The sequence below is a fragment of the Ochotona princeps genome, chromosome 16 (genome assembly GCF_030435755.1).
Source record: "Ochotona princeps isolate mOchPri1 chromosome 16, mOchPri1.hap1, whole genome shotgun sequence".
Taxonomy (NCBI): Eukaryota; Metazoa; Chordata; class Mammalia; order Lagomorpha; family Ochotonidae; genus Ochotona; species Ochotona princeps.
Window position 1 is genome coordinate 15,272,405 of NC_080847.1, and position 23,654 is coordinate 15,296,058.

General features: G+C 57.5%; 3 protein-coding genes across 3 annotated transcripts; all 3 read left to right on the forward strand.

The window, feature by feature from the left end:
* The first annotated feature begins 2,731 nt into the window (after positions 1 to 2,731).
* CIAO2B (cytosolic iron-sulfur assembly component 2B) lies at positions 2,732 to 4,428 on the forward strand. The gene is made up of 5 exons (XM_004584150.3): positions 2,732 to 2,905; positions 3,030 to 3,109; positions 3,275 to 3,400; positions 3,844 to 3,889; positions 4,181 to 4,428. The coding sequence occupies exons 1-5, from the start codon at positions 2,761 to 2,763 to the stop codon at positions 4,276 to 4,278; spliced, it is 495 nt and encodes a 164-aa protein (XP_004584207.2). The 5' UTR covers positions 2,732 to 2,760; the 3' UTR covers positions 4,279 to 4,428.
* Positions 4,429 to 9,067: 4,639 nt separating this feature from the next.
* Positions 9,068 to 11,824, forward strand: RRAD (RRAD, Ras related glycolysis inhibitor and calcium channel regulator). Its single transcript, XM_004583915.2, has 5 exons — positions 9,068 to 9,188; positions 9,375 to 9,759; positions 10,341 to 10,414; positions 10,555 to 10,759; positions 11,425 to 11,824. Exons 2-5 carry the CDS (start codon positions 9,390 to 9,392, stop codon positions 11,700 to 11,702), a joined length of 927 nt encoding a protein of 308 aa, XP_004583972.2. The 5' UTR covers positions 9,068 to 9,188; positions 9,375 to 9,389; the 3' UTR covers positions 11,703 to 11,824.
* Positions 11,825 to 15,153: 3,329 nt separating this feature from the next.
* Positions 15,154 to 23,125, forward strand: CDH16 (cadherin 16). Its single transcript, XM_004584149.4, has 18 exons — positions 15,154 to 15,271; positions 15,848 to 15,905; positions 16,142 to 16,225; positions 16,576 to 16,731; positions 16,803 to 16,941; positions 17,259 to 17,417; positions 18,004 to 18,200; positions 18,795 to 18,917; positions 19,139 to 19,289; positions 19,492 to 19,719; positions 19,826 to 19,902; positions 19,982 to 20,170; positions 20,268 to 20,509; positions 20,911 to 21,044; positions 21,427 to 21,669; positions 21,799 to 21,906; positions 22,109 to 22,225; positions 22,958 to 23,125. Exons 2-18 carry the CDS (start codon positions 15,861 to 15,863, stop codon positions 23,053 to 23,055), a joined length of 2,490 nt encoding a protein of 829 aa, XP_004584206.2. The 5' UTR covers positions 15,154 to 15,271; positions 15,848 to 15,860; the 3' UTR covers positions 23,056 to 23,125.
* Positions 23,126 to 23,654: the final 529 nt, after the last annotated feature.

A 23,654-nucleotide genomic window follows, 5' to 3' on the forward strand; every position in this document is an offset into this window, starting at 1 on the left:
GCCTAGAGGCTGGACTCCTAGTTCCAGGCTGGACCAGGGGCAATGGGAAAGCCTGGGTTGATTCGTGATCTTGGACATTCAAGCCATGTGGGTATAAGATCTTTCTCTGTATTTCCTTCTCTGTATATCTGCCTTTCCAATAGGAAAATAAAATAAATCATTTTTTAAAAGTGAGGCTGATGCTAGGATGTAGCAGGTAAAACTACCACCTGTGACACTGGCATCCCACATGGGTTCTGGTTCAAGTCCCAGCTGCTCCACTTTCAATCAGCTCCATGCTAATAACCTGGGAGAGCAGCGGAGGCTGTCCCAAGTCCTTGGGCCCCTGTACCCTTCTGGGAGACCCAAAAAAGCTCCTGGCTTCTGGCTTCGGATTGGATCAGCTCTTGCTGTAGCAGTCATTTAGGATGGAAGTTCTTTTTCTCTGCCTTTCAAATAAATAATTTGGGGGGGGGGGAGTATAAGAAGTTTTCCTTGGGGGGAAAAAGCACCTTAGCATCTCATCATAACACAGCTAAGGAAGAACTGTGGGGTAGGACGGTGGGAATGTAGTCAGTGGAGAAATTGTCATTTTTTTTTTCCAACACCAAGGGACCATGGCAGGCCTTTATTCTGACTGTGGGCCCAACATAAAATCCCATTTTCTGGAATCATGAAGGCTGGCAGATCTTCCAATCAGGAAGGGCTCACATATTTATGGGGGTCTGGGCAAGGGGCAGGCCAGGGCAGTGTGGGTCACAGTGGAGGATCATGGATCCTCCTGGGTAGATACAGGCGGGCCATAACGTAGTGGAAGACACCCAACCCCCTGCTGGGTGTTGTACTGGCCTGGATGTGGCCCAAGGGCCTGGACAGTGGCAGGAACTGAGAGCACCCTGCCCTTTACCCCAGCCGCCAAGCCTCACTTCTCCCAGGGCAGGTGTCCAGGTGACAAGGACGCTGTGGTGGCAGGGCCAGAATGGTGCTCCAGGACTTGCAGAAGCTCAGAGGGCCAGCCATTTTGCCTGGGGCCCGATCTGGAGGGGGAGTGGGGGGGTAGGGGGATGGGGGGTGGGTGTCAAATCGCATGCTGAGTCAGCTGCAAACCCAAAGCACCAGAAAGAAGCGTTCCCTGTCCCAGTTTCTGCCCCCTCCCCCACCTCCGACCTCTCCCAAGGCTGCCGCCCCAGATCAGCACTCCACAGAGCGACCCATGCTGGGCTCATTCCTGCACCCCAGGGCCCTGTGTTGTCTCCTCCACCGGCAGCACCCTCGCAGGCGGCGGCTTGCCCGCGAGCGCGCTTGCGTGTCAGGCTCTAGCTCTGGAGAACTAAACAGATCCACCTGGGGCCCTGTCGCTCCCTGCGGGAGCCTCACCCTAGCCCCAGACAAGGAAAAGCCAGAGTGCGAAGGTCGCTGTGCCAAGTGGACTCTGCTGCTGCATGGTCGGAGGCGCCTCCGCTTGAGGGCGGCTGTCCCCCAAATGCCACTGCTGTCGCGGTGCGGACCCTGACCAGGGACCTCTAGTCCAGGACCGAGTCTGGCCGGGCAGGACGCACCAGGGGGCGGGGCTGCGTTGACAAAGGTCACCAGGAGTCCCGGGAGCCTAGCTGCTGCCGTTTGCACTCTGCCTTGGCCCCATTGCTATACTAGAGACCCTTCTGCTTAGTCTGAGTCACTTAGTTCCCTGCACATAGGATATGACCTGGGTAGGGAGCAGGTGGAGGAGTTGAGAAACTTCCCACCAACTCTGCCTCTGCCTTTCTCTGCCAAAGCCCACCCCTCGCGTGCCAATCTGCATGCTCGCTTGGGCGTGGTGCACCTGTCTCCTGGGTCCAAGACGAACACGCTTCTGTGGAGCTCCACGTTTGGGAAATGCCTGGAAACCCATCCTGTTAGCATACTCAATCAGGGCACTGCCCTCTACCAATAAAGGGGGCCTCAAGCCCGGCTGGCGGGGGGGAGATGGAGGTGTCAGGGTGTTTCTTTGCTAGGACGCTGCTTCCATTCAGCTGCTGAATGTCTGTTCTTTCATCTGCTTACTTAAATCCTGATCTCATTCTCTGGATTCATTTCTCACACTGTGAGAATAAACCTGGAATAAATCCATTTGGGGACCCACTCCCTCCCTTAGCCCCAAACACATGGGATCCCTGCAAACCAAAGGGTGACACTGCAGTGGCCGTAACTGGGGAAGCCAGGAGGCCTTCGCCGAGGAGGTGCACAGGTGGGAAAAGAGGCAAAGAGGGCCTCTTAATGGCAGGACCGACAGCTGACTGGCCACCCCTTCCCCACTCGTGTCCATGCTCTGAGGGTTGTCATGGGGTGCCCCCTTCTCAGTCACAGACCTGCTCCCCATCATAACCAGGATCGGGTTCCCCCCTTTTATTTGGTGTTTGAACACGTATGAATCTCGGTCTGGCAGGCCTGATCGCGGGAGCCCCCTGGCACTCACTGTTGTGTGAGGTGGCCGGCGGGGAGGATGAGGTGAGGAAGCGGGCGGGTCTCCCGGGTTTTTTGCCTGAGCCGCTGCGATCCACTTCCCCGGGGACTCTCCCGGCCCAGCCCTGCCCCGGCTCCCTTCAGAGGATCAGCAGCGTCTTCCCGGGCTCAAGCACCTCACAGCACCGCTTTTCTACAGCGTCAGGGGGAGCGCCGGCAGCGCGGCGTGTCCCTCGCGCCACCCCGTTGCCGCGCCACGCCCCATCCGGTTCCCCGGAAGAGCCCCTCCAGGAGCGGGCGGAAGTGCCCGCCGCCGGGTGTAGGCGCGCCGGTGCGGCGATGGTGGGAGGCGGCGGCGGCGGAGGGGACGGCCTGCTGGAGAATGCGAACCCTCTCATCTACGAGCGCTCCGGGGAGCGGCCGGTGACGGCGGGGGAGGAGGACGAGCAGGTCCCCGATAGCATTGACGCTCGCGAGATCTTCGATATCCGCCGCTGCCGGGGGCGGGCGGGGTCGCTGGGGAGGGGGAGCAGGAGTGTCCGTCGGCCTCCCCGGCACTCCTGATGGGACCGAGGCAGGCATAGAGCCCCTTTTCCTTCACTGGCCACATCTCATCCGCTCCATCAATGACCCGGAGCACCCGCTGACGCTGGAGGAGCTGAACGTGGTAGAGCAGGTGCGGGTTCAGGTGAGTGACCCCCAGGGTCCGGGATTGCCGCGAGGGAGCTGTGCCCATTGCCTGGAGGATGAAGCCGAGGCTTATCGAGGTTAGACGACGTGTCCCAAGCAGCAGACTAGGTTCAGGCCTGGGGATGGTTGTGCTACCCTCTCCCCCATCTCGTTTCCACAACAGGTAAGCGATCCTGAGAGCACAGTGGCTGTGGCCTTCACGCCCACTATTCCACACTGCAGCATGGCCACCCTTATCGGCCTGTCCATCAAGGTCAAGCTTCTGCGGTCCCTTCCTCAGCGGTTCAAGGTCAGTTGCACCTAGTGGGATGTGGGTAGAGGTGGGGTGAGACAGGCCCCAGAGTCTACAACTGAGCACGGGGCCCCAAACGAGCCTGAACTGGACACCACGGTCGGGCCTGGGAGGATGTCAATCTTGGAAATAAAACCGAGAGGAAACTTTCCCAGCTGATGCTGAGAAAAGATAAGTTCTAAGTTGCCAAGTGCAAAGAGAGAGAATTAAGAGACAGAAATGTGCGAGGGTGGACAGTAGGGGGCGGCGCGTAGGTTTGGACTGGAAGCAGAGGGCCCAACAAACCTTTAAGTGAACTGTAGTTGGCCGGGTCTTTGGGTATAATTGGAGTGGTCATAGGTGAGTTTCCCGAGGTGTAATGAGGAGAGAGGATCAGATGGAGGGCCTTGGGGGAGGAGGCAGGTGCGTGGGTGCCCAGGCCCTGGTGCTCTCCCTCACAGATGGATGTGCACATCACTCCAGGAACCCACGCCTCGGAGCACGCAGGTGAGTGTGGTCTGGTGGTGAGGGGGCCGCCTGGGCCGTTCTCCAGGAGGCTTCCTCCAGGTTTGAGGGGAAAGGTTGCCAGAGCAGAGGTCCCGCAGTGAAGGGCTAAGAGTTAATAGGAGCAGCCCAGTGGGAGGGATGCCAAGAGGGCAGGATAGGTGTGCACTCAGGGACTGGGAAGACGGAAAGCAGCTGTGGGGAGGGGCCTTGTGGATGGGAGTATAACCTGCACCCCCTCGTCTCAGAGGTGAGGCTGGCCATGACCTGCCTTCGCCTCTCGGTTTCCCACAGTGAACAAGCAGCTTGCGGACAAGGAGCGGGTGGCAGCTGCCCTGGAAAACACCCACCTTCTGGAGGTCGTCAATCAGTGCCTGTCAGCTCGCTCCTGAACCTGGCTTCCAGCCCCTGACCTGCCACCTTTACCAGTGTCCTACACCCCACTCCCCGCAGGGCTCACGCCCTGATTTTCCTTCAAATGCAATGAGAAACTAATGTTTGCATTTTGTAATAAACTCTTAATTTATATTCATTTCCCAACATGCCTTGACATCTTTCATTTTGGTGGGATCATTTGCGGTTTTTTGGGAAGGAGTTGTGACAACGAGTGTTCATGCAAATTGTCAAAATATAATTTTTTATTTGTAAAATCTCTCCCAGCATTTTGATTAGAGGTTGAAAGTGTAAGAGAAGGGAGAAAGGGTGAAAATGCTGCTGATGGCCTTGAAATCCCATGGTGCACCAGTCGAGCCTCAGCTGCTCCAACTCCTGTTCAACTCCCTGCCTGGGGAAGCAAAGGAAGATAGTCTGAGTACTTGGCACCTGCCACCCGTGTGGGAGACCTGGATGGAGCTCCTGGCTCCTGGCTGCAGCCTGGCCCAGCCCTAGCCATTGGTGATCATTTGGGGAGTGAACCAACAATGGAGGATTTCATTTTCTTGCTCTCTCTGCCTCTCTCTCCCCTGTGCTCTCAAATAATAAATATGTCGGAGGGGGGGAGGAAGAAATTGCATACCTGACCACCACCATAAATTCAGTTATTCACTGAAATTGCTGACAATGCCATATTGCCCTGATCCTATGTGTGATGTGAACATATAAATGCATCTGATGCCAGCATTCCATATGGGCATATGGGTTCAGGTCCCAGCTGCTCCACTTCTAATGTACCTCCCTGCTTATGGCCTGGGAAAGCAGTAGAAGATGGCCCAACTCCTTGGGCCCCTGCATCCATGTGGGAGACCCAGAAGAAGCTCCTGGCTCCTGGCTTTGGAACGGCTCAGCTCCGGCCATTGGGGCCATTTGGAGAGTGAACCAGCAGATGGAAGACCTCCCTGTTTTTTCTTCTCTCTCTAACTCTGACTTTCAAATAAAAACTAAACCTTGCCTCCATCCCCTTACTGAGTGTGGACAGTGACCTCAAGAAGCCTCAGCAACAAGCCTGTGCACTTGGCAGATCTGTTCTTGGGATCTTGCTGGTGACACAGATTGTGAGTTCTCAGAACAGGAATTGGCCACGGCCTTTCTATTTACCATCTGTCAGTCACTTCGCCCAGCTCTGTGTGCTGGGTGCTGGACTTTCTCCTTAAGAAAAAAACAAACAAAAACTTTAAAGGCAGAAAGAGAGATCTCCTCTGTCCACCATTTCATCCCCCAAATGCCAACAACAGCCAGGGCTGGGCCGGGCTGCAGCCAGGAGCCTGAGAGTCAGTGCTGGTCTCCCATGTGTGTCGCAGGGACTTCTGCTACCACCTGCTGCCTTCCATGGTGAGCATTTTCAGGAAGCCTGAACTCAATCCTGGGGGCTCTAATTCTAATACAGGATGTGGATGTCCCAACCAATGCACCAAACACCTGTCCACAGGTTGCTAGTCTTTTTTTTTTTAATCCCTAATTTGCAGATGAGGAATGTTTCTAGAATACATTCCTTACTTCTCAAGACTTCAATTGAAAAGCGTGGAAGCAGCTTCGCAGCTTTAGCTCGGCTGGCAGGGGGCGCTGTTGCCTCTTTGGACGGGCTGTGCTCACATCCAGCTCCTATGGCCATCCCAGCTGGCTCTTAGGAACGGAGTGGCTTGCGCACCTAAAGACCAAGAGAATCTTCTGGATCTGACTCCCCAAGATCAGAGAGGCCTCTGTTGCTCAGATTTTCTGCTTGTGTGATGGGGGCACAGGCATGGCAATCACTTGGAATGCTCTGTAAGGGATTAAAAGAGGTCTGGACTGACCTGGAGGCGGGGGTGCTCCCAAAGTTTCCCCATTTCTGCAGGTGAGAAGGCAGTCTGAGCAACCCTAGGCCTCATCACACATGCCCCTCTGCCCTCACAGCCCCTGCCTCTAGGAGGTAGCCAGGGAGCCTGGGGGAGATGGGGGTCAGGGGAAGGCAGGTGTTGCTGAGTCATTCCACTGGCCCTCCTGGCAGCCAGGCTGCGGGGAGTGGGTGCCACCAATCCGCTCATGCCACAGCTGGTATATCACATAGTCTGCTTGACTCATCTGTGCCTGGCCCCTTGGCTGCCTGTAGGGACACCATCTGTGCATACTGGGCCAGCACCCAGAGAACTTTCTGGAACTTCAGCTGCTGTCTGAGGGGAACAGTCGAATGGAGGAGTTTAAGTTCCTTGAAACCCTATGCCGGTGTGTCTGATGGCTGTTTCTGGCCTGTGAACCCTTTGCCTTCGCTGCCATGTCTATAAAGTGGGAACAGTACATCACAGCTAAATGAGATCAAACTCAGGATTAGATGACCTGTAGGGACACGTTCAGCTCGGTCTGTTTTCATACATCACCCTGTTCTAGCACCCCAGCCCAGGGCTGGTACACAGTAGGTGTTTAGGATTAATGAATGAATTGATCCTTACGGCAAAGGGGCCAGGTACAGGGGCTGTGGTAAGGTGAGGGATAGTTCCTGTGTCCACAGAGAGGGAGAGCATGTGGAAGCCCACAGTTGGGGATGGAGAGAGGCATTTGTCTTGTTCCCATGGCCTGCACCTGCCCCATTGGTGATGATGCAAATATCCTCATTGAGACGTACTTTTCTCTCATATCTCTCATTACAGATGTCCTGTAACAAGGTTTTGACCCGAGAGGTTACTGAATCTCAGTCAGGATGAATGGACAGTGGTACAGGGGGCAGGGGCTGTGGTTTAACGCCCACACCGTCCCACAAGTAAGGCCAGACGATTCTTCAAGAGCATCCAAGTCCAGCTCAGACAGATGGAAAGGCCTGGGGGTGAGAGTGGGGGTATCTCAAGGTCATGTCCTGGTGTTGATCCTGACGTCCCTGGTCACACCTAGGATCATAGGAAGCATCTCTGGCCTCTTGGGGCCGCCATCCGAGTGCCCAGGGCCTGATTGGGCCCTTTGTGGACACAGTTCCCTTGGCAATGAAGAAACAGTGCTGCGGTCTAGAGCTCAGGTTACTTGAGGGGAATCCCCACCCCGTCTTCTTGTTGGGAAGGCCACAACGACCCATTCCACCACCCTCTGTCCAACACCCGGGAGCCCTTTCCAGCGGCACAGCTGTAGGTGTTGGTGGGGGAGGGGGCAGCCTGGATGTCTGATGGGAAGTGGTGCGTGCTGGCGCTTCAGATTTCTGACATCTGACAGGTGGCTGAGCTGTGATTCTTCCTTCCCACGGGACTTCATCCAGGAAGCCAGAAGCACAGGGGGGAGCGCTCCCCAGACTTCCAGGTCCCCCAGTCCCAGGGAGAACACAATTGGGCAGCCCCCCCAGGCCACCTCTGAACTATCTTGGGGACCACATGAATAAGAGAGCCCTGCATGAGCCCTGTGACCTTACCTAACCAAGCCATCCTCAATCCAAGGCCATCTTAGGTGTTGCTAAGGAAACTGACGTAACAGCCAGACATTGACCAGGTCTCCATGACAACCTGTGACAGCTCACCAGGGTCTATCTTCCCTATAGGGTGCCTTCCCACTCCCAGCATACTCATCACAAACATCAGAATCTGATAGCTTCCTGTCAATTCACAGCTTGCCTGTCCCAGTCCTTACCCCAGAGATGAGCACCCTGCTGCGATGAGCAGATCCTGATGCCCAGTGAATAGCTGAGCATGCTGAGGTTAGGAGAGAAAGGATTCAGCTGGACTGGAAACCAAAGCCGTCCTCATCACTTCTGCCCTCCGTGCCCTGGTACCCACCCTAGGCCTGATGGGAGAGGGACTCTGGGCAGTGGTGGCACAAAATGGCATCCCACTCCTTGACCCTATTTACACCCTGCTGGGTAGGAATCTGAATTTCCAGATCCTGACTATGCCCTGGACAGCAGGCTCTCCACCCCCACCCCCAGGGGCAGGTGAGATGGAGACCTTAAAGACTGAGTGGCAGCCTCCAGCTGGCATCCCACACCCCTGTGCCCGGATTTCCCCAACGCTGGGCAGCCTCCAGCCCAGGAGCAGGACGATCAGGAGCAGGGTCACAGTCAGGGGCAGATATTTTTAGCAGAGTTGCTGGCAGCTATTGGGTGGCTGCTGGGAGGAAGGGTAGAAGCTGACTTCCCGGAGGGGCCAAGGTCTCCTGCCCAGGATTCTAGCATGCACCTGCACAATATGGCCACACCATGCCCTACTCTGCTCACAGCCAGCAGCTCCCGGGGTGACCCTGTCCTCATCCTGAAAGGCAGCATCTTTAGGGAGGATCTTCATCTCCCCAGGACAGGGAGCAGAGTGGCTGGGACTTGATGGCACAGCTAGCTCAGCTCTGGGTCTGTGGGGAGTGAGTATGCAGACAGAGAAGGGGAGAATCTCCATGAAGCCTTCAACTCTCAATTGGCTGGGACCACAGGCCAGACTGAGGGGGAAAGGAAGGAAAATTCACTCTTAATGTGCCAGACCTAATAGGTTACCCCGCCTCGCACCCTTCCCATCGCCCACTCCCCTACATTCCTCCACCTTGCCCCTCCTCCATCTCCCCCTTGTCCCCACTCTCAAACACCTAAACAATCACAGAGGACGCTGGAGGCCCCAGACAGCTCCCTGCCCCGCCCCTGGAGGGCGGGGGCGGGCGAAGGGGGGGCGTTTTGAGCGTGTGAGGTCCCCGAAGGAGGAGGAGGGTGGGGATTCCCGGGGGCGGAGGTGGACACGTCAGCCCCCGCAGCTGCGTGGGCCAGGAGCCGGGCGGGAGCGGGTGGAGGCTTAAATAGGAGGCTCCGGTGCCCAGAGCCAGTACGAGCCAAGAAGAAGGCGGTCGCAGGAACAGTTAGACTGAGTGTCCGAGCTCGGGTCTGAGAGTGGGGTTGCATCCGAGGCTGGATCCCGGTCCGGTTAGTGTGAACGAGCGGGTGAGTGTCCTAGCGGAATTGCGGGTGGTTTACATACAGGTTAGGGCGCCAGGACCCTCGTGGCTCCTAAGGTGCTACTGCGAATTTAGCCCCCAACCCTCACCCCAAGGCGCGTATGTGGCAGGGGCGCTCCGGGTGTGTTTCCACTAACGGCTAATACTGCGGCCCCGGGTCTCGATCCTCCAGACGGCGTCAGTCGCGATGACTCTGAACGGCGGCAGCAGCGGAGCGGGCGGCAGCCGCGGCGGCGGCCGGGAGCGCGAGCGCCGTCGGGGCAGCACGCCCTGGGGCCCCGCGCCGCCGCTGCACCGCCGGAGCATGCCGGTGGACGAGCGGGACCTGCAGGCGGCGCTGGCGCCCAGCGCTCTGGCAGCCACTGCAGCCGGCACCACGACCCAGGGTCCGAGGCTGGACTGGCCTGAGGGTTCTTCGGACTCGCTCAGCTCAGGGGGCAGCGGCTCCGACGACAGTATGTACAAGGTGCTGCTGCTGGGGGCGCCCGGCGTGGGCAAGAGCGCTCTGGCGCGCATCTTCGGCGGTGTGGAAGACGGGCCTGAAGTAGAGGCTGCAGGTGAGGGGAATCACAGGGACAAGGAAAAGGGAGCTTAGGAGCATGGACCTAGTCAAAACCGCCTTCAGAACCGTGCCTCTATACCCTGCCCAACCCCTTTTAAGAAGGCAGGGGGAGAAATTCCAGAGGAAAGGACCCAGGGTACGGGTGGCACAAGTCTGTGGCTAGGGATAGGACAGCCCTCCTGGCCAGGCAGAAAACCAGAGGGAGATTCTAGGAGGTCCTTGGTAGCCTCGGCCCCCGGGGAGAGGGGTGACAGTTGCCATTCTAACTCAGTCTTCTGTGATCCGAGCCAGTAGAGTGGGGGTGGGGAGAGTGGAGGTGGAGGCAGCAGTGCAGGCTGTGCTGGAGTGACACCCCCAGGACGTTGCCAGCTTGGGGACAAGTCAGGGGGAGCTCTGGTATGCCATGCCCTCCATCCTCAGCTCCCAACCCTGTCACTTTCGCAGTCACTATAATAGCCACTTGCAAGTCGGGTAGGAGGATTGAGGGGCTCTTAGGAGGACCCGCCCAACCAGCCTCACCCCCAACTGGGAGCTTTTGAGAGTCAGGTGGTAACTTGGCTGTAACTTCTGTCTCAGGGCACACCTACGATCGCTCCATCACCGTAGACGGAGAAGAGGCATCGCTCATTGTCTATGACATTTGGGAGCAGGTAGGACACAGGCTGAGGTGCGGGGCCAGGGCAGGAAGGGTAAGATGGCACAGGGGCTTGCTGGGAGGACCAGGCTCTTTACACCCAAAAGTGTGAAGGCCTTTGGGAGCCATGCATGATCATATGTGTGTGTTACCCAGGATGGGGGCCACTGGCTGCCCAGCCACTGCATGGCCATGGGAGATGCCTACGTCATCGTGTACTCAGTGACTGACAAGGGCAGCTTTGAGAAGGCTTCGGAGCTGCGGGTCCAGCTGCGGCGGGCACGGCAGACAGACGATGTGCCCATCATCCTTGTGGGCAACAAGAGCGATCTGGTGCGCTCACGGGAGGTCTCTGTGGATGGTGAGTCGACAGTGGGCCCGAGCAGAAGGCAAGTCCAGTCATGAGCTGTGGTCCAGGCCATCTAGGCTCCACCTGGGTCGCTGGGGATCGTCAGAGGCTGCTGCCTGTCTACAGGGCTGCCCAAAGCCTGACAGGACTAGGGCAAGAGTTAAACTTGGCCCTGACCTCGGTGGATGGGCTGTGAATGTTCAGAAGGGAATACAGGCCAGAGCTTGGATTCCAGAACCATTCCTGGAGTGGGCGTGGCCCTGGGAAGGACCCTTCCCTCTTGGGCTCTGTAGTGCCCAGGACAAGACCCTGAGAGGAGTCCAGCAGGGCCCGGCTTCCTCCTCATTGGCAGCTTGGGCAATGTTACCCCAGCCCCCAGTTGACGGACTCATTGATCACACTCAATGATCTGACCTTGTGGTCATTTTCTGTGTGGACGGCTGCTGTTTTTCCCTTTAAATATTGCAAGTGATTTCAGCAAATTCACCTCCTTTTGGGAACTCTTAACATCCGGGCATGCTCTGCTTGTGGGGTGACCCTCAGCCCGGGTCTGTGTGTTCTCTTTCTCTGGGGACTTACACTGCCAAGGAGGGGGTGGGGGATGAGCCAGGAGTGGAACAGACTTCTCAGCTGTCCACCCTCTGCTAACTGGCATGTGCTGCCCCCTCCCACACCAGAGGGCAGAGCCTGCGCTGTGGTCTTTGACTGCAAGTTCATCGAGACATCAGCGGCATTGCATCACAACGTCCAGGCACTATTTGAGGGCATCGTGCGTCAGATCCGGCTGCGCAGGGACAGCAAGGAGGCCAACGCCCGGAGGCAGGCGGGCACTCGGCGGCGGGAGAGCCTCGGCAAGAAGGCTAAGCGCTTCCTGGGCCGCATCGTGGCACGCAACAGCCGCAAGATGGCCTTCCGTGCCAAGTCCAAGTCCTGCCATGACCTCTCAGTTCTCTAGGTACCCTGAGCTCTCACTGCAGTGGGCAGATGGATGGACAGTTTGGGTAGGCTGGCCCAGCCAGCCACCCTAAATGCCTCAGGACTGGCTGAGATTCTAGACCCCCACACCCCACCCTGGACCTGCCGTGGCACGGACAGACACACAGTGCTGCCCCAGGAGGCAGTTCCCAGTGGGCAGTGAGGGCTGGGCCCAGCGACAGGCACGTGCGGGCCCACGTGCATCCTGGACAGCCACACGTGTGGGTGCCTTCCACCCACGGCGGGAGGCTGTTGGGTGTGCTGGCTATTTGTTTACATGCAGAGGTTGTGTTTTTTTATATATATGTGTGTGTATATATATATATATATATATATATATAATAAAGATTATTTCCTGATATGTCAGGGCTGATGATTGTGTGTTTCCTTCTGACCAGGGCCTTCAGGAACAGGAAGTGGGGAGATGAAGAGGCTCGTTGCACCTATACTCGTGTGTGGCCTTGAATACCCTCATATTTGGGTCCAGATACAGTCAGCTGGACCTAGGTTGGGATGGGGTAGAGCATGGGTCAGCATGGGATCCAAGAAGCAGGAAGACACACAGCCCCTCCCTGCCCCTGTCACTCGGGTCCTCCCTTACTTAGGTCTGTTGTAACCCAGTTGATTAAGGGTTCAATAACTTGACTGTAGAGATCAGAAGTTTCAAACTTCTGGCCTATGGACCTTGGAAAGCTAGTGCAGTCACTTGGGAATCTACCCCTGCCAAAGGAACTACAAGAGGTATTTAAAATTCAACACATACCAGTCAGCTGAGGGTGGGTGGCTGAAGACCCCATTCCACTCCTGGCTCCCCCATAACAAGGTTAATCTCTGCCCTCTGTTCTGGCATTACACATAGGTGCTGATTTATGTCCTGGCTTCTCTACTTCTAGTCCAGCTCCCTGATAAGGTGCCTGATAAAGTGATGGATAATAGCTCCAATTCTTAGGCCCCTGCACCCACATGGAGACCCAGAAGAAGCTCCTGGCTTCAGATCAGCTCAGCTCTGGCCATTGTGGCCACTTAAGGAGTGACCCAGCAGATGGAAGAGCCTTCTGTCTCTGCTCTCTATAAATCTGCCTTTCAAATTAAAATACAGCAATAATATTTTTAGAATTCAGCACATCTATAGCAGGGAAATTGAGGTTGCTCTTTCCCTGGATCTTCTAGCCAACCAGATGCCCTAGCTGTGGCTACGGGGCTGGTGCATCTCCCCTAGGTGCTAAAGAATGGGCAAAACATTGGAGACGTCCATACAGGGCAGCCTTCTTCCTTTCTCATCACTGGGAGTGCAAAGCCAGGGCATCCCGACCTCAGCCATTCCATCCCACAGCTGAGTATGATCTGTGCAAGGGCATGCCTGTGTACACATGGCAGGAGGGCCCATCTCCCCAGCACCAGGTACCTGTATGGGAGCTGATCTGCAATAATTCTCCCTGATCTGTGATTTCATTTTCCATGCATTCAGTTACCCATGGCTGACCATAATCCAAAAATATTACCTGGAAAATTCCAGAAGGCACTCAGAAGTTATAGTAAGTGGAGAGCTATTCTGAGTCATGTGATGAGGTTTATGTCCCTCCCAAAACATGACTCATCCCTGTATACAGTGGGTCCACACTGTACCTGCTACCCTCCTGGTAATTCTCACCAGATCCTGGCTCGATCAAATAGTGTCTGTGTTCCTGCCATCCTTATCTTCCTACATGGTGACCCCACAGCTCCAGTGGGTCATGCTGGCAGCTTATATGTGCCAAAGAGGAACACTAAAGGGTTTCCTTTAAGTAAAAATGTGCTGAGGTCCATGTGACTGGGAAAACATGCAATATTTGTAGGGGTCGGTTCTCTCCACGGTCTCTACCCACAGAGGGTCTTGGAACAAATCCCCCAAGGATAATGGGGAACAGGCCACTGCACGTAGTTTTGGGAGGTGAGGAATCCCATTCAGTAACGGGCGAGAAGTGCCTGAGTGAGGTCTGCCCATCTCCAAGACCAGAGGCAGCATGGGGCAGACCAAGATGAAGACATATTTTCATGAATTTAGTTTGTTCATCCTGTAATCCCCTGAAAGTCCTCACAACTGATTGTAGCTTGTGTATCAGCTAAGAGGAGGTATAAGGGCTGTTCCTCCGTGTGTGTGTGTGTGTGTGTGTGTGTGTCAGGGGCACCTCTGAGACTCACCCACCCACCTCCCCTCAGGGTGGTTGCAGCTGCGTCCACCCCAGCACACCTGGAAGCAGCTGGAGGGGATGATTCTCTCAGAGCAGGGACAAGGTCCCCAGACCTTCCTGGCTTGATATTCCATTGGCTGTGTGACTCTGTGCCAACCCCTGGGCCTCTCTATGCTCAGCGTGTGAGTAGGTGCAGTTCAATAGGTGTGTACTCCAAACAGCACCCAGAGCACCATGGGAGCCCAGCAGAGATACTGAGCTCCTTGCCAACCCTGCCATGGCACTGCCCCAGCCAGGCCATCAGAGTGACCAGGGCAGCTGGGACAGCTAGGGGGAACTGGCCTCTGGGCCTCTGATGGAGAGACACTTACAGGTCCTCCTACTATGGAATGAGCTGAGGTCAAGGCTCCAGGCAGCTCACGGAGGTCCAGGAAGTGGACGCCTAAAACTAATGAAGGAACGTCTGAACCTGGAGTCCTCCCAGGCACACAGTGTGAAGGACCTGGGGCAACCCTGGGAAGCTCCAAGGAGGGGGAAGGACCAGAAACCAGCATTCCACCTGCTGCCCTTGTCCTGGCTCCCAGCCCCAAGAGCTTCCTCGGGTCTGCCCGCCCAGTTGCCTCCAGCGAGGGGAGGGCCCCTGGGCAGCCCTGCAACTCACTCAAGGTCACCTGAGCTGGCTCACGTGTCTCTTCTTGGAAGCGCAAGATAGTCCATATCCCCAGCCCACCCACTAGTCCCACTGGGGATAACGCCAAGGCAGGGTGAGAGCCAGGCCACTGCTGGGTCCTCAGGTCCTATGCCAGAGAGATTCTTGATCTAATGGAAATAATAGGAGTGACGTTGTGTGTGTCAAGGGAGGGAACACATGGTGTGTGTGAGAAGGGGCAGGAAAGGGGGCTGCAGGAAGGGATCCCTCGAGATGTAAGCAGGTGAGAGAGCTAGATAGGCATTCCAGGTAAAAGGCACAGAGCAGTTAAGCTGCAGCTGGGGTGGGGGGTGGGCAGTGCACAGCAGAAATGTCAGATGGAATCTGAATCTGCAAAGTCACAGCCGAACCTGAAGGCCAAGGAGCACCCACTGGACTGTGTCGGGGTCTGGGGGTGCCCCCCTCCTGGGGCTGGCAGTCACAGATGCTGGGCAGCAGTGCCTAGCTTTCCAGGGTCAATGAATAACTGGGGGCGGGGGGCGGGGCCTGGCCTGCTGCCGTGGGCCCAGTGGCATTTTTCCACCCATGAACTAGTGTGGCCGGACCGCCTACCTGCTCAAGTGTCCGCCTAGGCAAACCCCACCTGGCCTGGCCTGGCCCAAGCTCCCTGGAGAAGGAGCCCTCTCTCCTGGCAGTAGGACTGAAGAAGCCAGCCTTTGGCACTCGTGGGTGAGGGGCTGACAGTGGAGACAGGGATGGTGGGGAGGGCTGAGGCCGAGGTCAGGGATGGGGATGGGGCAAGGGAGAGAGAGAGAGAGAGAGAGAGAGAGAGAGAGACAGCCCTGGATTCCTGTGGTCTGGGAAGAATTCCTGGGGATCCCTCTCTGAGTACTGTCCACCTGCTGGGGTGTAACTCCATGTCTAATGGGTGTTAGGGGGAGGTGGCACCTCCCTGGAGACCCTAAGCCACAAGCCTGCTGCAGCCAGAGGACCCCTCCTGTGCTGAAGTCCTCCATGACCTTGGCCGGGCTTTGCCTGCCCTTCGGGACTTGCCTGTAACAGGAAGTTACAGGTTGATCTGGGGCTGCTGGGAAGTAGCCTCTGGGGGTATCAAGCTGGTGGCTGTAAGAAACCTTGTAGGGGGAGGGCTGAGGCACAGAGAGGCTGGGCCTGGGGCTGTAGATACTGTGAGGGAGCCCTAGGACCTGGCGCCAGTCCATAGTGAGGCCCCCTCTGGCTGTACCAATAGGACAGAACCCCCGTCTCTTCTGCCCTGGACTGGAACCTGACCGCCCTGTCTTTCAGGACTGTCCCAATCATGGTCCTGGCCTGGTTGTGGCTGCTTTGCCTCTCTGTCCCCCAGGTGAGCTGGGCTCTGTCTCGTTCCTCCAGGTCCTGGCCTTGGAGGGGAGGGGGGAAGGAGGAAGGGCCCCTTGCCCCCCCGACACCTTACCTTCCAGGATATCACACTGACCATTGGAGCAATGTGGGAAGCATGGGCTGTGGCCCCTGCTGTGGTCTCAGAGGGTCAAAGGCCCAAGTATGGGACTAGACCCAGGGAGGTCGGGCAGGAAGAAAGACCCTGCTGACCCTGCACAGGCTGCCCCAGAGGTCCCGCCCGCCGAGCTACATGTGGAAGTCCCAGAGAACTATGGAGGCAATCTGCCTTTGTATCTGGCCAAGGTGAGCCCCTCGTCCCCTGCCTCCTATACCTTTTGCCCCTTCTGGCTCTGGGTGACTGGCCAATCCTGCTTGATGTGGAGTGTCTCTCGGAGTGTGTGTGATTGGCAGGAGTTAAGCCCAAGGCTTTACCGAGTGAGCAGGGAGTCTCTTGATGGCAAAGTTCCTAGCTTTTGAAAGAAGCAGAAGGAGCAGCCAGAGTAGCAGGTGCAAGCCTACTGCTTACTGGCTGTGAAATCTCCCTGACACTTAGTCTCTCCAAACCTACCATGGGACAGGGGGCAACGGGTTCAGGAGGCCTCCCAACCCAGGCCCAGGATCCTCTGCCTTCCCTCCCATCCTCCACCCCCCAGTTGCCACTGCCTCACACGGAAGTTGGAGGGCAGATTTTGCTGGCAGCCGATCTGGGTGTGGCAGCTGAGAGCCCCTTTGCGGTGGAGGCCGAGTCTGGTTTCCTGCTGGTGACCAGGGCCCTGGACCGAGAGGAGCAGGCGGAGTACCGACTGCAGGTAGGGATGGGTCTAGGCACTGGGAGCAATAGGGATGGCAGGGCTGGGCACTGACTGCCCTGCTCCACCAGGTGACCCTGGAGGCTGAGGATAAGCGTGTCCTGTGGGGTCCACAGCCTGTGACAGTGCGTGTGAAGGACGAAAATGACCAGGTGCCCCAGTTCTCCCAGGCCAGCTATGCAGTTCAGTTGAGCCAGGGCACCAGGCCTGGTGAGTGGCCAGGGCAGTCGAGGGAGGGCTGGGAGGAGCTGAAGGGATGACAGAGAGTCAGTTGGCATGGTGATGGGGAAGTGGGAGTCCTGGCTGTTCCCTCTGATTTCTGTGCCATGTGGCCCCATCTACTCTTGGTCTCAGTTTGCTCAGCAGTAAAGTGGGGTGAAAAGTTATGGCTCACCTCCAGAGAGATGCTTAGCACCAAGTTAGATCTGACAGCTTACAAAAGACTTGCCAGGGAGAGACAGAGGAGAGGCCTGAAGACTCTACCCTCACCTCCAGCCCTCATGGTCTCCCTTCCTCCCACATACCAGGCGTTCCCTTCCTCTTCCTCGAGGCTTCAGACGGAGATGAGCCAGGCACGGCCAACTCAGATCTTCGATTCCACATCCTGAGCCAGACCCCGGCCCAACCTTCTTCAGATGTGTTCCAGTTGGACCCTTTTCTGGGGGCTCTGGCCCTCCGCTGGGAGGGTGAGCTCTGAACTGGGTGCACTGGAGGTGGGGCAGGAGGATCCAGAAAGCCCGGAGAGGGGGCACCTGAACAGACAGAGAAGGCTTGGGGGAAATGGAGGAGCCTGCGGCACAGACAGGGGAGAGTTGGGGGTGGAGGACGAAGGCAGTGCCTCAGCTCCACACACTGGTGACCCCATGGCAACAACCGCAGGGGAAGCGGGGTGGTTAGCCTGGGCTGTCACTGGGAGAGCTCAGGAGAGACCCAGATGGGCGAGTTCAGACCAGGTAAGGGTTGCGATGGGGAGAAGAGCAGATTATGTGTCAGCCCAGCCTGCCTATCACACATCTGCCCTCACCCCTGCCACTTTACAGGCAGCACCTCTGACACTCCCCCAGCACTCCCCCATCCATATACCCAAACCCTGCCCCATCCACCCAGTCAGCAACCTACCACCTTCCCACCTCTCCCTCTTCCCATACCTCCAGCCCTTCCTCCTTTCATGGTACACGGAACATGGTACATGGTACAAGAGACTTTGCTACGAAGCACATGCTGGCCATTGCCCTTGGCCTTCTGCCCAGCTAACCACTCTCTCTCCTCTAGGGAGCGCTGGCCTAGACCATGCCCTGGAGGGCTTCTACCAGCTCTTGGTACAGGTCAAAGACATGGGTGACCAGGCCTCAGGCCACCAGGCCACTGCTACAGTAAAGATCTCTGTGGTGGAGAACACCTGGACGCCCCTAGAGCCTGTCCACCTGGCTGAGAACCTCAAAGTCCCATACCCACACCACCTGGCCCAGGTGAGTGAGTGAGTGGATACTGCAGTGGGCCCGTTTGGGAGGTGGGTCTGTAACCCAGCCTAAGCCCTGCTCCTCCCTCCACTCGACCCATCACTCCCCCACCGTGAGCAGGATGGTTAAGGCTCTGGGACCAATCCTCTGGTCTCTCACCTACCATCCTCTGGTGGATGTGACACTCAGCTCTGATGCCTGCCAAGCTTGCCCAATTCTTCCTCCAAGATGACCAGCTGCCTGGGGATTGTCACCTAAGCCGGGAATGTCTCAGTCTCTTCTGGGAATGCCCTGGGGTCAGGCCCAGGCAGAGAGGGCAGGAAATAAAATCACCTGGTGGTGATTCAGGCACTTGGGGCAGAGTCCACGTGTGTGCCAGAGCAAGGCCCCTGTGGTCTTGCCAACAAGTGCCCCTAACAGGAAGAGCCCCCCATGGACTGCAGGCCAAGGGAGGACAGCATCTCACCTGGGGTCCAATGGTAGCAGGGCCCCAGGCTCCTCACCCAGGAATCTGCTGGGTCACAGGGAATGACGATGTGGGTTGCTCATGGTCCTCGATCTGGGGCACCCTCATTCGACTGCCCTCCTTCTGTGCCCTCATAGGTCCGTTGGAGTGGGGACGATGTGAGCTACCACTTGGAGAGCCATCCCCCAGGGCCCTTTGATGTGGACACGGAAGGGAAGCTCTATGTGACCAGCGAGTTGGACCGAGAAGTCCAGGCGGAGGTGAGGTGAGAGGGAAGGTGGGCAGCAGGTGGGGCGTGCTAGGTCGCTGCCTGCTTGGCTTTCAGGGGTGCCACAGTCCCTGAAGGTTCAGAGGCAGTGGGGCCAGCCTAGAAGAGAACTGAAGCTGGCCACCAGGGATAGCTCCTTCCTGGGCCAGGCCAGGCTGGAGCTGTCCGTGGCCTTGACCTGAAGCTCCCTCCCTTCCCCACTGTCTATGGCAGTACCTGCTCCAGGTGCAGGCTCAGAATTCCCATGGGGAGGACTACATGGAGCCCCTGGAGCTACAAGTGGTCGTGATGGATGAGAATGACAACGCACCTGTCTGCCCCCTGCCAGGCCCGCCAATCAGCATCCCTGAGCTCAGTCCCCTAGGTGGGCCATGGCCCTGGCAGGGGTGGGAAAGTATGGGGTCCCTATGAATCACTCCTCTGGCATGAATGGGGGACAGCCCAGACCCTCAGGTCAATGTCCTTTCCCCAGATAAACACGCACAAGCTTCAGTTCCATGCAGCCCAGCAGTGGGCGGGGCCTCTGGACTGGGCAGCTGGCCCACAGGGTGGGTACCCCCTTTCAGGCACTGTAGTGACCACGCTGTCAGCAGAGGACGCAGATGCCCCTGGCTCCCCCAATTCCCACATTGTGTATCAGCTGCTGAGCCCTGAGCCGGAGGAGGGAGCCGGGGGCAGGACCTTCCAGCTGGACCCTGCTTCAGGCAGCCTGAGCCTGGGAGATGTCCCACTCCAGGCTGGCCAGAACTTCCTGCTGCAGGTGCTGGCCATTGACCTGGCCGGAGCAGAGGAGGGTGAGTGCCCCGGCCCCCTGCCCTGTCCCCTGCCCTGTCCCCTGCCTGAAGTCACTGCCCCTCTGCTCCAACCTGAAGCTCGTCTACACGGCCCCTCCTGTCTCAGGCCTCAACAGCACATGTGAGGTTGAGGTCAAGGTCATAGACATCAATGATCACGCTCCTGAGTTCACCACTTCCCAGGTGAGCTGAGGTGGTGGGGTGACCTCAGGGAGGGTGCCGGCGGTTGAGAGCATGTCCTCTACTTTCCCCATCTCTTCAGATTGGGCCTGTAAACCTCCCTGAGGACACGGAGCCCGGGACTCTGGTGGCCACACTCACAGCCACTGATGCTGACCTTGAGCCTGACTTCCGTCGCATGGACTTCGCCATTGAGGCAGGGGACGCGGATGGAACCTTTGGTCTGGATTGGAAGCCAGATTCAGACCATGTCCAACTCCTCCTCCTCAAGGTCAGGGGCTGGGTGGATGGGAAAGGAGCACATGTGCACACACACACACGCACACACACTCCCAGTCCACATAGTGACCTGGCCTCACCTGTTGTAGAACCTCAGCTTTGAGGCCGCTCCAAGCCACACAGTGGTGGTGGTGGTAAGGAACGTGGTGGAGCTGGTGGGCCCGAGCTCAGCTCCTGCAGCCACAGCCACCGTGACCGTGCTGGTGCAGAAGGCAGCGCCACCACCCAGGCTGGAACAGGAGAGCTATGAGGCCAACGTCCCAGTCAACACCCCAGCCGGCTCCTTCCTGCTCACCATCCAACCCTCAGAGGCCTGGAGCAAAGCCCTCAGGTTAGCCAAAAACCCAGCCTTTTACCTGGACCAGCTCTGCCAGGGTGCCCAGGGATAACCCACATTCCCTGTGGCCTGGAACAGTTTGTAAGCTATGGCCCAATACCAAGGTGGGGACGCCTGGGGACTGTCAGGACTGAATGGACCAGGCAGGGCATGGAGGGGAGGGGAGAATTTAGATCCCAAGAGAACTCAGCTTTTGCCTCCCCAGCTGGAGGGAACACCAGGTGCCCAGCTCTGAGGGTTGCACCAAGTCCTACAGCTGGAGGTGGGGGACTAGGCACCTCGGGCTCTACTTCCTCCCTGAGTCACAGAGACACTGAGGCCTGCTCTGGGAGTTTCTGATGTGCATGTGTGGTACTGGTGCCTCCTTGCCACCTCCACACCCCTTCTCTCCTCAGGTTCTCCCTGGTCAATGACTCAGAGGGCTGGCTCTGTATCCAGAAGGTCTCTGGGCAGGTGCACACAGCCCGTTCACTGCAGGGTGCCCAGCCTGGGGGTTCCTACACAGTGCTGGTGGTGGCCCAGGATGCAGGTGGGCCCAGGGAAATGTGGGGCCTTCAGGGAGGGAGTGTGACACTCAGACTTGGGAGCAGAACAGAGCTTCCTCCCTGGGATTCCTTGGCGTCTACCACACCCCAGGCAGGAACAAGGGACGAGGACTTAACCCCAGCTGGGTAGGCTTGGCCTCTGCCTCCTTTCTTTGGCCACCCTCCCAGCTCTCTCCCTTAGTCCTCAAGTGGCATGATAGGAGTGGGGGAAGAGAGAGGGGCAGGTTCGGTGTCCCAGAAGGTACAGAAGGCCTGGCAGCTGTTCAGAGGCTGGCACAGAGTGACATTGGGATGAGAGGTGGGTGGAAAAGGGGGTTGAGGGGGCAAGCAAGGTGGTGCTCACCCTGTCCCCACCCTGACCCGCAGAGGAACCAAGGTTGAGGGCCTCTGCCGCTCTGGTGATCCACTTCCTGAATGCCCCTCCGGCCCGGGCCATGCCATTGGGCCCCATGCTCACCCGGCACCTCTGCACACCCCGCCAGGACCAGGGTGTGCTCGTCAGAGGCCCTGGAGAGGACCCCAACGTGGCCTCTGGGCATAGTCTCTACAACTTTTCCCTTGGTCCCAATCCTACGGTGCAGCGTGATTGGCGTCTCCAACCCTTCAACGGTGTGCAGTGGGGAAAGGGAGGAGGAAGTGTGGGGGCTGGGAGGCAGTATGCACAGCGGCTCTGACCCCCACCCTGAGGGCCTATCCAGGCTGGTGACTCTTTCTGGTCATTGCCTGCCATCCCCTCAGGTTCCCACGCCTTTCTCACCCTGGCCCTGCACTGGGTGGAGCCAGGTGAGCACATGGTCCCTGTTGTTGTCAGCCATGATACCCGGGTGTGGCAGTTCTCTGTACCAGGTAGGTAGCCTGCAGCTCCTGGGGGCTGTCCCTGGGACATATGGGGAGGGGCTGGGGACATACGTACATGGAGGCTCACCCAGACAGCCCTGCCGGGCACATGTATAGAACATGTGTGACTATGCAGGTGTACACAGAACACACATGTCTGTAGCCAGGGTGCCCTTGCCCATCATCTGTGTTCTACCCTCCCCCTCCACAGTGGTAGTATGTCGCTGCAACATGGAGGGGCAGTGCATGCGCAAGGTGGGCCGCATGAAGGGCATGCCCACCAAGGTGTCGGCCGTGGGCATCCTCGTGGGCACCCTGGCTGCCATAGGTAACTGATGCTGGGTTCTGCCTGGGTGAGAGTGAGGGGTGGTTGGGGCCACAGAGTGGAGTCGCCAGTCCCCAAGGTGCCCCAAGTATGGGAAAAAAGTGTCCTATCTCTCCTGGTCATTCTACCGTTGCCCCTGCTGGCATGTTCATCATCGTTGTTGGAGATGCAATCTGTGCTGTTGTCTGCTCCTTTGCTGGCCATTCCAGGTTCTGTGCCAGGCACTGGACACAAATGATCCCAACTCCTCCTCACAGCCCTGTGAGGTCGATCCCAAGGTCACAGGGCTCAGAGCAGTTCAGTGACTTGTTCGAGTGTCCCCAACCACAATGTGGCAGAACCTAGGTCTTTCTAGCCCAACTTCTCCACCCCCACCTGTCCACTCTGTCCAGCCCTTAGACTGCTTTCGCTCCCTGGCTGGATTTCTTTGCTTGGGTTCTAGCAGTCTACAAAGGGCCTTTCTGTCAGAGGTCAAGAAGAACTGCTCATTTGTTTCCAGGTGACTGCCACCAAATTGTCCCCCTCTAATAGAGAGGCCTTTGTTGCTGGAGCAGCTTCAGAGGAGTGAGAGCTCAGCAGGCCAAGCAGACAGGGCTGCTGTCCCCAGCCCAGGCTTGGAGTGCCATCCAGGAAATGCCATCTCTTTATTCAACCCATGTCAATAACAGGGAGTCCCTCCAACTCCTTCTGGAGCCTGATTCTTCCTTTCTGGTCCATCCCACCCCACCACCCCAGGCTTCTTCCTCATCCTCATCTTCACTCACATGGCACTGGCAAGGAAGAAGGACCTGGACCAGCCGGCGGACAGTGTGCCCCTGAAGGCAGCAATCTGAAGCCTGTCTCCTGGCAAGGGCCTGACACCTGAGATCCTCCGTGTGCCCTGGTGGTGGCACTGTCACCTGAACATGGGCTGCGTGGGGCGAGCACTGCAGACGGTGGCATGTTTGTCTACTAATAAAGCCTTGGGAAGCTGGGCTGGGCCCCTGGGGACTTCAGTGTCCCTGTCCTGTGGGCTGTGTGCTTGTGTGGGTTTGCACACCTGCACCTCCAAGCCTTTCCTGGCCCCCCTCACCTCCATGGGCAAGGGCACCCTCTGTGGGGAAGGGCACAGGTGCCTTAGGCAGGCTGCTGATGAGACCTTGGGGTCATGGCAAGGTGAGTCATTTCCTTGGCCATCCAGAGCCAGAGCCTAGAGAATGTGACCAGGCACAGGTTAACCCTGCAGGTGATGGTCAAAGCAGAGTACAGAGAGATCTTCAATGCGCTGGTTCACTCCTCACACAGCTGCAACAGCCAGAGCTGAGCTGATCTAAAGCCAAAAGCCAAAAGCCTCTTCCAGGTTTTCTATGCAGGGGCAGGGTCCCAAGGCTCTGGGCTGTGTTCCACTGCTTTCCCAGGCCACAAGCAGGGAACTGGATGGGACATGAAGCAT